At 41.4% G+C, this 13,781-nt stretch overlaps 1 protein-coding gene across 7 annotated transcripts in view; it reads left to right on the forward strand.

The window, feature by feature from the left end:
* Positions 1-13,781, forward strand: part of LOC134619166 (forkhead box protein J3-like) — a 67,282-nt gene that overhangs the window by 47,089 nt on the left and 6,412 nt on the right. For 4 of the 7 annotated variants that reach the window (XM_063464933.1, XM_063464932.1, XM_063464934.1 and 1 more), the window contains 4 exons: positions 92-250; positions 6,611-6,830; positions 9,430-9,705; positions 12,166-12,267. In XM_063464933.1, the coding sequence (XP_063321003.1) occupies positions 92-250; positions 6,611-6,830; positions 9,430-9,705; positions 12,166-12,267 (757 nt within the window). The remainder of the gene's footprint in view (positions 1-91; positions 251-6,610; positions 6,831-9,429; positions 9,706-12,165; positions 12,268-13,781) is intronic. The other 3 variants (XM_063464935.1, XM_063464939.1, XM_063464938.1) reach the window with 2 other exon arrangements.

A 13,781-nucleotide genomic window follows, 5' to 3' on the forward strand; every position in this document is an offset into this window, starting at 1 on the left:
AAGGAGTTTATGTGGTGCGTTGGCTCAAATTGTTGGCCCCGTATAATAGCCTTTATTGTCATATTAACATCAACACTGTGTGTGTGTGTAGGTAGCGCTGTACAACCATGAGGCAGAAGGCAGCGAGAGTCCTGGGAGTCTGGGCGGCAGCCTTAGCAACAGCCTTTCAGAGCAAAGTTTGGCGTCCGTCAACCTCAACAACCGGAGCACCGCGGTCAGCAGTGGCAGCAGCGTGCACGGATACACACCAGTAAGACCTTTGCTTTTGGTTGTTGTTGTTGTTTAGGGTGATCGCTTCTAGGTTTTATGTTTCTCGTGACAATTTTCCACTCAGAATTCAAGGACACTGCCACAGTGTCTGGTTTTTCATTCACAGCTGACAAATTTTAAACAAGCAGCATTAAAACTATTTTTACGTGTTCTCTGTTTTTTTTTTTGTTTTTTTCCCCTGGATTCACTCGAAATAATCTGGATGATTCAGACACCGGTCGAGACACCAGATCAGTACAGAAGGTGTCTGCTGCACCCTTAGCAGACTGAGGAGGTGGTAACCAGCTAACAACATGTACGCTGGATCTACAGAACGCTGCTCACTCTCATTTTGTGTTTGATGCTCAGATTTTGCAGCCAAATATATTTTCGCTCATCTTTAGCAGAGCACATTCACTGTGCGTAGAAGCAAAGTAATGACACTTTTTTTTGGTTTTTAATTAGGCCTAATTGTGGTCACCTATTAAAAAGATCAAGGGGAAATGGATTATCTCTCTATTGTAGTGCTACTTTAACATGCATAGAAAGAATCAAATGGGCAACTTCAGTCATTGCTTCTTATGTGCAGAATTTATTTGTGCTCAGACAAGTGAAGCTGACCCAATCCAAAGAGACTTTTATCATTCCTTCCTTCCAGAGGTATGGAAATGCAATTCAGAGTGCAGATTGATTGAAAACTCAGTTGCTTGTTGTTGAACATTGCATTCATATGCACTGATTATTTAGCTCGTGAATTGAATTTTGTTTTGCCGCAGACTATCAATACTCTTTGCAGCCGCTCGCGCCCCTCAGGGCCGAACACCACAAAATAAATTTCAAACCTGTGGGAAATGCTTTGATAGAGGCTTGCTTCTGCCATGCAAAAATAAAACAAGAAGCAAGTTTATCTTTGTTGGTTTTGCTGTTTTTAGATGAGTGACCATTCGTGTGAGCCAGATGCTGTGTGTGTGTGTGTGTGTGTGTGTGTGTGTGTGTGTGTGTGTGTGTGTGTGTTTTGAAGATTATTTAATACTGCTGAAAGCTCTTCACGTCAAACCTCTTTCGACTTCAGACATGTTTTGTAAAGCGCCAACACGACAATCCTACATTCACACCCACTTAACGCTGTGATTGGCCAGCTGTGTGGAGGTGAGAAAGGAGCGAAGGACTATACTCTAGCTCTTTTTTCCCCTGGTGGTTATGTAACTGCAGTACTGAGCAAAGAGTCTTGAGCCACCCCTCATTTCTTTATGTTTTGATTTTAAAAAGCCAGTCTTTGTTGTAATTTTTTGAAGTGCTCTTGAGCAACAGTTCTCTAGGCTTTCAGAGTTGTTTTTGGACATTGGCTGCTTTTTCACTCATTTCCAGTCCAGTCTTTGTCCCTGACCATTTTCAGACAAATTTGGGGTTTTTTTTGTTGTTTTTTTATTTAGCCACTTAACACTGAGAAGCTACCATACCCCACTAACTCTATTTTTTCAGCAGGTCCCACACACTGTATACAGAGGACACAGTGATGCAGTCCCATGTTGTCTGCTGTTATGGTTCCTAGAAACTTGGATAATACAAAGTAGAGAAGGAACTCTTCTCGACTGTTTGAACTATTCCTTGTGCCTTAAAACAAGGTCCTATTTAACTGAGTAGTCTTAAATAGTCCGACTTACATGATAACGAGCTGCTAGTTTATTAAAGAGGGACTACATTAGGAAACCAATATGTCAGAACATAAAGTGACCCATGATGAGCTATTGAGATTCAAAACAACATATTAATGGTGTGATTTTGGACCCGATTAGGAATGACCTGATGTCTGAATAACTGAAGCAGCTCCCGTTAGTTTTCCTTTCAAATCAAGTCAAGTGGCTTTATTGTCATTCCAGCTATGTGCAGTGGTACAGTACACAGTGAAGTGAGACAACGTTCCTCCACGGTGCTACATATTACATATAACAGACAATCAACACAGGACTGCATAAAGTGCAAGTGTGCAAAAATTTCAAAAATCTCCCCCCAAAAAAACCCCAAACAGTGCAACACTAGGCAGAACAGAACGATACAGACACAAGACAGTGCAGACACAACAGTGCAATAGCAAAGTGCAACAATGACAGTGGGTTGTGCAAAAGACTGAGGATTGTCTTTCACTACTAATGTAGTATCTAAAGGCTTTAAAGAACTGATGCTCAAATGTTTTTGGTGTCCTCGTGACCTTTATAAGGTACACAAAAAGGGGCGGTTCACTTACACATTCTTGCTTTGCAGTCCACGGGGTTCCCTGCTGTGTCAACTGTCATTCATATTTTCACCTGTATATATTCTTGCTCCCAGTGGATAAACCTTTGTGAGCATGCAAGTGTGCCTTTTGGAATCTTTCTATTCAGTCCATTTTATTCTCCAAATCCTTGTAGTAGTGTAGCAACAACAGCGTTTTTTTCCCCACTGCGATCACTAAAGTTCCTTTCGGTCAAATATAAATATGGGAACTAGACAGACCTGCATTGTGTTTGATGTATTTGTGATCGTTTTCGCGCCTGTGTCCCTCTAAACCAAATGTAATACAGTTTTAAAGGCCAGTCTGTGTTCAAAAACAAAATTACAGGAGGGCTGAAAAATCCCAACTCTTCATTATCTCTCCCTTGTAACAGCTGCTCACCTTTTTACCATCAATCACTTTTCCCTGCTCACCTCCCACCTGCATTAGCAAAGGTCAGTGCAATCTCATCTCGTTAACCTCTCATTTCTAGAGGCCATCTTTTGTTTTCTTCCTCCCTGCATCGGCTCCTCCACCTTTCGCCCTCCTCTTCCATCGTTTCAGACCTCATCTGCGGTCTAGTCCGGTGGGATCGGGTTTAGTTCTGACTCATTACCTGAAGCAGGTGATAGCCCCCTCCCCCCGCATCCCCTTGACTGACGGTGATTACTGGTGGCATTGCTGGCAGAGATCTCAGACACCGAGAGAGTTTATGGAAAGGCTGGCATTATTGGGGTGGAGGTAGATGTGTGGGAGATGTGTCGTCGTAAGTTGGCTTATATTGGCAGAGACACACTGATCACAGCAAATTGCTTGAGTTCTCCGGGTGGATGGTGAGGAAGATGACAGCTTGGATGAAATGAGGGTGGATGAAGACCGGCTGCATTCACAATATGCGGCAGATATTTGAAGCTTCGTATTTTGTTTTTGCTTTTATGTGAAAAGAAATGAGAGGCAGCAGCGATTCCATTTTAATTGTGTGAAATTGAATTTGGTATGATCATCACTCTGAATGGCTGAATTATTAAATGATTTCTGACAGTAATTTATATAAAAAAATAAGTGTCCAGGGCTCGGCTGAAGTTTTAATTTAATTCATTTAAATTAAATCGTATTATTATTGAATTTTGCTTTTCTGTCTGCCAATTGAAATTCAGGTGTGTTCGCTTAGGTTCAGCTTGTAGAGACAAAGAAGCCAAGAGGTTTGTTTCTAATGCATTTTGACTTAAAGGGAGAGGAGCTCTCCACTTGAGGCCTGTGCTAGGAAGCTGGATTTGGGATTATCCAGGTAACTTCAAGGTTAACCCTGGGTTTGCAGCATTACAGAGTCCGTTCACTTCTTACCTCTATTTACTTGTTATTGTAGCCATGGTAACCTATCCTGCAGACCCGATCCAGGTTGTCGATCAGCAGGTATGAGATCACTGCTTACCAACCAATCAGTTATCTGGGAAATAGAATCACCATTTGTGGAAACGTCCTTGGACTTTTGTGCGTGCAGGGTCTAAAGTTTTTCATCTAGACTCTTGCTGTTTCCCCGATGAGCATTAGACTTTGATTCTTAGACACAACTTCATTCCCTGATTACTTTTTTAAGACAATGATTTTATTGTTCTATAGCCTATAATATATGATCCCAAAACAGGCCATCTATTCATACATGTGGACCTTAGAGTCTAAACCTACATTATAATTATGTTTTTATATTGAATCTTTAGGCTGTTCTCAGACCCTTAGACAAAATTGAGGCTACATCTCAAAGAATAACAACTAAATCTATCTCACATGCGTCTAATTCATCAGATTCTCCCGTATTTCAATGCTAGAGTGTTGATACTTTTATTTTGCTGACTATTGTACTGTGTTTTTCTGTTACACGCATTCACACCGCTGATTTCTCTACAGCAGGAGCGTTTCTTTCAGTTACTCTCACAGTTTTATCATTCTTTGTAAGATCAGCGGCTCGACTGCCAGCGGAGACGTCCATCTGTGTGACTGGCCGGATGCTGCCAGCGTCATCCCTTTAATGTGAACGTGCTCATAGCTGGATTAATCAATCATGAGTTAAGTTATGAAGCTGATAACCACCTTTGTGTGACAATTTACCCTGACTGCTAATGTTAGGATAAGTGAATAAGTTGCTAATATAATCTGATCAGATGTGCCTGATTTAAGGGTTAAAAAGCAAAATAATGGCCTCACAATAGTATTCATCAACAGGCGACAGGATCTGAGCATGCTCACTTAAGACTGGTCTCAGAAAACTATGAAGAATAAGTAATAAAAATATAACAGCAAAAGACAACACTGGTGCTGCAGGTAAGGAACGAAATCAGTGCTGCATATGTAAATACACTGATGTGTGGTTCAGCTTTAGTGCAGTCTCACTGTTGTGTTAGAAGCTGTTGTTTCTAACACAACAGCTAAACTTTACAATACATTTAACCATTCAGGAAATCACTTTTTGACCAGTTCAAAGTGAAATTAATTGTCTTCATGTAATATTCTTCCTGATCCAGGCCCACAAATACACTGAGCAGTTTCTATTCTGCAAACTGTAATTCTAACTTTTTAAAATCAACAGGGCAGCAGAGTAGGAGGATGTACGAAAACGTTGAATTTTTGAATAACTAACCCCAACGCAGAGCTCCTTTCTGCTGTGTTTGATCAAAAGAATCTGTGAAAATGTGTTATTTACAGCTGCTTTTAAACTGGAGCTACAAGATAACGTGCTCCAGACCAGGTTATGCGTTTCCCGCTGGTTGCTATGGTTACCTAACCAGGTAAAATGAGAGCGACATTTTGAGTTCAAGCTCAAAAAGTGTAAAAGAGTGTCATAGCTACCGCGGTGTAAGCCAAGTCTTTCAAGCCTTGATTGTTTTTTGCTGTCGCCATCTTGGTCTCTTAATTATTTATATAGTACTAACCACAGTGTGTCACTGAGACCATTAATACAAGAGGAAAGTGTTTGCAGAGGTCAAGTCAGAAAGCTGTTTCCTCACAGACTTCTATTGGACCCCTCATGGCATTTAAGAAGAACTCGGGTTTAAGGCACTCTCACACCAGGTTAACCCATTAATCTCACTTCAGATTATACAGATGTTAGAATTAACCTTCCAAAACTGGAGGTACAGGGCTGTGATGTGTGGAGGTAGAAGTTATGATGTTGTAAATCAAATAATTTTATGGTGATAATTTGTTTTTTTACATAGTGTCTATATTGTGTTATTAGAAATATGTCTGTTGTTGCTATTGAGTTTATATTAGTAACAAAGCTGGATAAATACTAGCTGATAACTTATGGAGAAGGGGTGGGATTAAATAAATGTGCACTTCTTCCCACTTTTTTGGGGAACCTTTGTATTTTGTTTATATGATCAAAATAAATTTATTTTGATCATATAAAGGTTTAACACATACGTCATCTACATGATCCGTGCAGTCCCAAGTCACCTTTTGTGCTTCTGTTTTGCATCCTGTCTTTAGATTGACTGACACAAGTTATATTATGTCACATTAGGAGCAAATATCTGAATTGTGAATCCTCTCTCTGGATACAAATTGCTATTGTTTCGTAGCCGTGCGCTGCTGCTGGTGCTGGAAGAAGATGGTGATGAAATACAATCCACTTAAGGAGTAATCCAATAATTTTAAGCAGTTTCATATGCGGTGAGATTTTACAACTGAATGGCAGTTCCTTGACAATTAAAACATTTTAATTGAGCCTTGGTGTAATTCGGGGAGGCACAGAAATTCTTGAAGTCACTAATATGCTCTCTAATCCTTCCGTAAATGCTCTGTGTATGACAAGCAGCAGTCAATAAAAGAACTAGGTGCCATTAGGTGGTGTTTTTTGTGTATTTTATAAACAGTAGAGCCAAGAGTTGGTTATGAATGAGCCAAAAATTATTACTATTTTTGATGAACCAGTCAAGCACATAAAACATATGCACTTGAACCTGCAATGCCTCATCATCTTGACGAACTAAATCTTTTCAATCGCAGTGTGAATTGAGCCTTTGTCAGGTGTTTTTCTGAAACCACGACGTTCTGTGATCTTCCCTGTGCCTTTAACAGTCGGTCTGTCTCTTCTTTCTATCCGCCTCGAAGGTGAGCAGCCACTCGGAACCTTCGTCCCAGTCCTTGAGCCTCCAGCAGCCCGCCCAACCTCCGCCGCCGCCGCCGCCTCCTCCTCCCCCACAGCCCCAGTACGGTTTACCTGTCCCCGAGTCACGGGACAAGCAGCTCTGCTTCTCAGACTTCGAGGACCTCAGCTCTTCGTTCCGCAGCCTTTACAAATGCGTCTTCGAGCAGTCCTTCTCACAGCAAGGTGGGTGGTTTTGTGTGCGGATTAGTGTGCCTGCTCATGCGTACCTGTTCGCACCTATAATAACACGTGTGTTCACGGGGAAATAAAGTAAACTTCTGTGTGAGGCTTCGTGCACATAATTAACTGACAAGAATAAGCCCCCCCCCCCGACACCACCACCTTTATAAATTCAAACAGTTTAACACTGGTTTCATAGCCGGCATTCCAGTATTAACCTCCACCACACACGACTCCTACTCTGTTGTGTTTTAATAAACAAACAATCTGTTGTTCCGCATATCTGCGTTTTACGGCTCGCTCAGTCAAATGAGTAAAGGCAATTAAGAGTAAGAATTCAACAGAAGGGGGGGAAAAAACTCTCAAACACATCTGTAGTCGAGCAGAGCAAAGGGTTCTGCAGCTTTGATAGCAGCTAATTAGATTGGTTCTAAAGTTTGCGAAGCATCTCGCTAATTGCTTCCTGACGCTTTCAGGTCACTAGGCCTCCTCCCTCTTGGACACCCCACCATCGCACCAACCTCCTCTCACCTTCTCTTTTCTCCCTCTCGCGCTTTCTCTCTCTCACTTTTTACTCCTGATACACATCAACAAATTTTCTGTAACCAAGGAGATTGATACGCTCTGTTGACCCCCGCAACTGCCGCCTGGTTCACCCTCTGACAAGGTCCCCTTCAATTTGTGGTCAGGGTTGTACGCAGAGTACAGATAAGACAATGAGAATATAGATGGTGGGGAAGAAAACGGCACTGCGCTGAGATCTAAAAGGAAAATGAGGAAGAAAATGGATTTAGCGGATGCTTGAAAGGGTCCCTTAAGTGTGAGGCTTAGCAGGAAACGGTGTCAGTAGTCATTGTATTTGAGAATTTGAGTCACGATGAGTCATCCAGACAGAGGAGCTCATCGTATCTACAGCGAGTCCAGGACCACACACCGCATTGCTACGGGCTCAGGCAGTGCCACCATCCTGAATTACAGGTCACAGTGAAGCAAATATGAACCTTTTCTAAAGAGCAAACGAATGAATCAACAGCTGGGTCAACTTGTGAAGTCTCATTTTACAATCTGGCTTTCAAAATTATGCTGCCCTTTTCCCTTTCTGCCATCTTAAAATCTTAAAGAGAACCCTGTTATTATTCCCTTTAAATGCACCCGTACAGTAAATTAGGAAAGAGGAACACAGCCGTGGTAAAATCATAAATAAAAATGGAGCTTTGATTTGCAGTACTGTAAATACAGTTAAGGCAATGAAAATACACACAGCAGAGGGGAATAAAGAGACTGAATGAAAAATACTCTGCACTCGGTGGTGCACTCATCGATTCGCTTTTTATTGGTCACAAAAAGTTCTGAAGAGATCTTGGAGTGATAGCAAATAAAGGAAAAGGTAAACACGACTCAAACAAATGTACCAAAGGAAAGTAACCTTCGAACAGTCCACCTTACTTTATAGTTCTACGTTGTACGTCCTTGGAAGAGCCTTTTACATTTAAGTAGTCACAAAACCGGGAAGCGGACAGCCGAGGTCCAGAAACGCTGCAGCATCATTTGAAAATTTAATGAGGCAGCAACCGACATAAAGCTTCTTCAGTGTCGATGATGAAAAGGAATTCATAGGTAGAGGTGAGGGAGAGTGTGTGTGTGTTTGTGTGTGTGAGGGATAAGTCAGAGATTCTTATGACAAATCAGACAGGAGAGACACCGGTTGACGTAGCCAGGCTGGCTCGCCAAAACCTACACCCCCAATCAGAGATGATGGGTATCACCAATAGTGATTATCCTTGTTAACCCAGGCTTTCTGTTTCACGCTCTGTGTGTGCCCTCATAAAAGGGCTTGTTTGAAGCCTACTTAAGTCAGAAGCATTATCAGATGAATGGCTGATAGAGATCTATAAAGAATATATAAAAATATAATGGCAGAAGCCCACACTGGTGCTGCAAATAAGGCAAGAGAGCAGCTGGCAGAAAATCGTTAATCTTGTGAATTCATAAGTGAATATATTTATTTTACCACCCAGTGCTGACATTTATGTCTAAAGTTACAGCTGCAAGCTACAGGGGTGCCAGTGCATTCGCCTCTGATGCCGTCCCACAGCCTGATGGCGAAGATGTGGAAGTCTGCTGCCAGATCAAAGTGAAATCAAATTTATTGATACATTATTCTTGCTGATAAATAGCCTCCACGTAAACTGATCAGTTTTCTAATCCGAGCTGCAATTCCTGCAGTGTAAAATGGACTTGGATTCAACAAACCCATATAATTCCTTTGGTGGTATTGCGATGCATAAAACATATTCCTGCTACTGAGAATCCATAGCAGTGGTTGTGCATGTGTGATTGAATAGGAGGCTAATAGCTGTGGGTGACATACCAAGGCATGTAGGTGGTTTAAACAATTGACTGACAATAATTTAGAAATGGCAAGCTGAAAGTAATCGACATCCACTTTAAAATGAGTTCAAGAGAGCAAATCTGAACATGTTGTTGAAGGAGAATCTTTGGCTTTATTTGATTGAGCTGTTATAGTGGAAAAAAAGGTGTCTTCTCCATCATTTTTGCCCCGTTTTTTAAAGTTTCATGTGTCTTTATTTTTTTTCCCAAGCAGGTTTGATGAGTATGCCCGGTGACTCCAGTCAACAGGCCCGCACCGCCTGCTCCTACCAGCACTCTCCTGGTGCGGGAAGCGGCAGCGGGCACCACCACCAACACAACCATGGCCAAACATCGCACCACCCTCACCACTCTCACGTCTCCCCTCACTCCACCCACAGTCAGCACCAGGCGCACGGTCAGCACCAACAGCACTCTGGTCACTCCCAGCAGCACTCGTCTCTCTCCCACCAGCAGAGTCACGCTGTGCAGGCCTGCCCCACAACAGGTGAGAACCCTGGTTTACAGACAAAGGGCATTACAGCATGTGTAGGATCTGAACATTTTGGACTTTGGTGTCGCCTACTGGTGCACAACATCAGGAAAAACATGGGCAGACTTTAGCAACTTTCTAACAGGGATTGAATAATACTTTGCCAATCAGAGTAATAATAATAACATCAATACATCAGCTTGCACTGAACATACCAGGTCTTTAGATTTGAATGTGAAAGCTTTCTTTTAACGATAACATGAATGTTCACCAACAAAGCAACACGAGAGTCCCTTTGATTGTAGTTAATTACTCTGGGAGAGAGGTTACAAAGGCACAGATACTCATTGAGGTGAAAGGCAATTCATGTACTTTAAAAAACCCTTATCCTTAATTACCATAATTTGTTTCAAAATCACAGAATTCAGTCAATTCGGAACAAATTTGCTCAGAAACCACAGACAAAAGATGCTTTATATCCCAGTTTCCATCCGCAACCGGGGAAGTTTGTGCAGACACTGCACAGGAGCAGGAACTGCTTATATGATGTGCTTAATATACACAATATAGACCTGACCACTGGTGTTTTACCTTGACAGCCCCCTCATTTAGGATATGGATAACCATAATTCTTTTTAAGATCTATTTCTGGCGTTTTAGCCTTTATTGAAAGGGCAGGAAAGCAGGGGGAATGACCTGAAGCACATGGTCTCGGGTGCATTCAGACTCTGGCTTCTGCAGCGGCCTTTCGGCATGAGGTCCTGCTCAACCAAGTGAGCTATGCTGGCATTGAGTATAAGCAAAATTCTTCTGGCCTGGCGAACAACTGGTTATGTTACACCAAAAGCAAACCTTCCTCACTATTACTGTTCACATTATGTTTTCCAAGAAACGGAAAACCAGTAATCTCAGCGTCCTCGCAGCAAGAAAGTTCCCCCTGCTCCCCTTGTTCCCTCGGCTTTCACCTACATCCAGAGATATGCTTGTCAGGTTAGCTGGTAATTTTAAAGTGGCTGTAGGTACGATTGTATGCCTCTGTGTGCAGGGTGTACTCTGTGTCTTAAAAATGGATGGCTTGATGCTTTTAGACATGGGGAAACAGGCAGTTAAAGAAATAATAAAGTTGTTTGCTTATCATTTGAAAATGGGTTTAAAATGTAAAACATGTGCAACAGTAAAAGAAAAATAAAATCAGAATATGTTTCTTTTTATCTGGCGTGACTGTGATCAGCAGTGGGGGAGACCACCTTCAGGGTTGAAATGACAAAATTATGAAAATATTGTCCGGTGTTCTTTTCATTCCGATGCCGCTGTAGAAGAGAAGACCTCCTATTATCGAGACTTTTACTTTGAAAGCCCCAATGCTATTTCTCCAGTTTCTCTTCTTTTCTAATTCTCCTGAAAAGACCATACAAAGCTGAAAGTATAGCTTCACATATATAGACGCAGTACAGCACCAAAACACTGATTCAACATTGCGATTTCCAAGGCCACATTGGTGTAACTGCAGTTCACCTAACACATCAGAATGGCACGTCTGTGTACGCGGGCATTGGATTTATATTGTATTCTTTCCTCTATAAGGTCCCAGAGTGTTTGATTTTTATGAGGCTGAGCTGATACAAACAGGCTTCTCCAAATCTTCACGAGGCTTTTCCTACTCATATTCCCAGTCTTTGTGTTTTTTTTCTCTTCGTGTCTCTGCAAGAGAGCTCTCAGGCCAGTGGAAAAGCCTATTTAGACATTATTTATCTAGGTTAGTATTCCCCACAACCAAGCTGAGGATGAATGAAAGCAACCTCTCTGTCTTTGATCCACGGCCTGAGAACGTATTGTTGTTTGGGTTGTGGTGGTGAAGGCGCTGAAAAGAATCTTCTTTCTTTTGCCTCACAAGCAAAGCTATGACTGGATTTTTTTTGTCTTTCTTTTTGTGTGTAAACTCATGCCACCTTGTGGCTGTTTGCAGAACAGACAGATCTTTTTAAAGTGAATTAGTTGACCAGTTTGGGATCATCTAACAGTGTTGTGTTCTTCAGTATCACTGCAGATAACCAATGCTGTTTTATATCTGTGATTTATTTCGGGGAGAAATCTTTTGAAACACGCAATTTAAAGACACCATATTTGGTTTATTTAGAAAAAAATGCATATTTAATCTATTAGATGTTTTAATTCTGAATTTGATTCCTTTTTTATTTTACAATGTGATGCTCCAGGGTAAGAATAGTGTGCAGAACAAGAGCAAACAAACACTGCCACCTTGCAAAGTCAGTTCAGAAAAGCTAAAAAAGACATGCATGTTAAATGACATTAATATGGGACATTATTTAGATTCTTACCCTCGTTGCTTAGTGTGAAAATCCTTTGTTTTTTCCAGATTGTCTTTTGCAACATTTGGAAAAATGTTTCTTTAAAGAGACGTTTGTCTGTCTGTCTGTGTGTGTGTGTGTGTGTGTGTGTATGTGTGTGTGTCAGTCATGTCATCAGACTGGTACCCCAACCTGGACTGGCTGAAGGAGAGCTGCCGCATCGCTACCAGCTACAACTGGGCTGACGTAGACCTCTCCCCATTCCAAGGTAACGCAAACACACAACTGCCATCAGTGTGGACAAATGAAATGAACACTGATAAAGCTGTCTACCGCGGCCCGCCTAAACACGGGGAAAATTGATAAAATGTGTATCATGTCGATCAGCTGCTTTGATTAAACCATTGTGATTCCTCTCTGTGCTTTCATATGCACTCGCCCTTGAGGCTCAGTATTATAATATCCAGTGTGGTAATAGTACTGCCCTAATAAAAGTCATTATCCTGCATCTGAGAGGTTCCCACTCTTATTCACACACACACACACACACACACACACACACACACACACACACACACATAGACACACACAAGCTGTCTCGCTCCCTCCCAATTGTATGATGTGAATAATCCAATTAGGTCCCGGCTCAGTAACAGCCTCTTATCACGGTCAGCGCACAAAGCCGGCAACATCCACACACGATTGATGACGACGGCTGGTCCTGTAGCTCACAGGCCGCTGCTGTCTCTCTCTCTCCCTCTCTCTTTCTCTCTCTCTCTACTTCTGCAACGCTTGACCTCTCACACCGCCGTAATGCCATCCTCTACTCTCTCTGGCTCATCTCCAAACAGCAGGGACCGAGCCTCTTGTCTCTGTCGGCGCCACATACGAGCCATACAAATGTGTTTTTGGGCAAAATATCCGGCTCCACGTTTGATAAATGGAAGCTTGAGCTTGTCTTATTTTGGAAGCGGTAAATACCAGAGGAGGTGATTTCAGTTCAGCGTCTTCTGCGTTGTTTTAAATGTGAACAGGCATCCCGTCAGAACAAAAGACAGTTTGTAGTTTCAAGGTTTTGAAACTTACGGTGACAGTAAACCATAGTGAGATTCTTGTGCTGGATGTGTCCTCACGGTGATGGATGATAAATAATTTATTTCTTATTCAACCCGTGATTTGCTGACGCTGGTAAGAAAAAGTTCTGCAGAAGTTGTCTGGGAAAAGTCATGAAAGAGGGCATGTTTTTTTGCTGTGATGTTTAGCATGTAGAGTGACACATATTAAGGAGAAATATCACAAAAAATGATTTGTTAACTACAATTTTAGATGCTGCAAATGATATATTTAGAAGGGGAAAAATACATTTTGCTCAATATAATTAGCGAGTCTAAAGGAAACTTGTAACTTATTTTGTGGTCAAGAATTTACATCTAATTTTAAAAAACTGTTACAATCCTGCAAATACCAAATTTCCTATTTTCAGAATTAAAAATGTCACAATCTACAGTGATGAAACTCGATTGCATTAAATGATGAAGCGACAAGGATGTCTGAGACACTGATGCAAGAATTATTAAAGAATTGACATTTTGTAGGCAGTTAAATCAGCTGATGAAACTATTAAAAATACATTTGTATTTTTTCCCAGCAGTGACTTAGTGGTGTCTACGCCTTTAAATCATAGACCCATTAATATCCTCCCATAAGCATCCACATGTATTTATTTATCAATGTTTTAGTCCACATAAATATTAAATAATGTATTTGGTGAATAAATCAAAG

The sequence above is a fragment of the Pelmatolapia mariae genome, linkage group LG20, assembly GCF_036321145.2.
Source record: "Pelmatolapia mariae isolate MD_Pm_ZW linkage group LG20, Pm_UMD_F_2, whole genome shotgun sequence".
Taxonomy (NCBI): domain Eukaryota; kingdom Metazoa; phylum Chordata; class Actinopteri; order Cichliformes; family Cichlidae; genus Pelmatolapia; species Pelmatolapia mariae.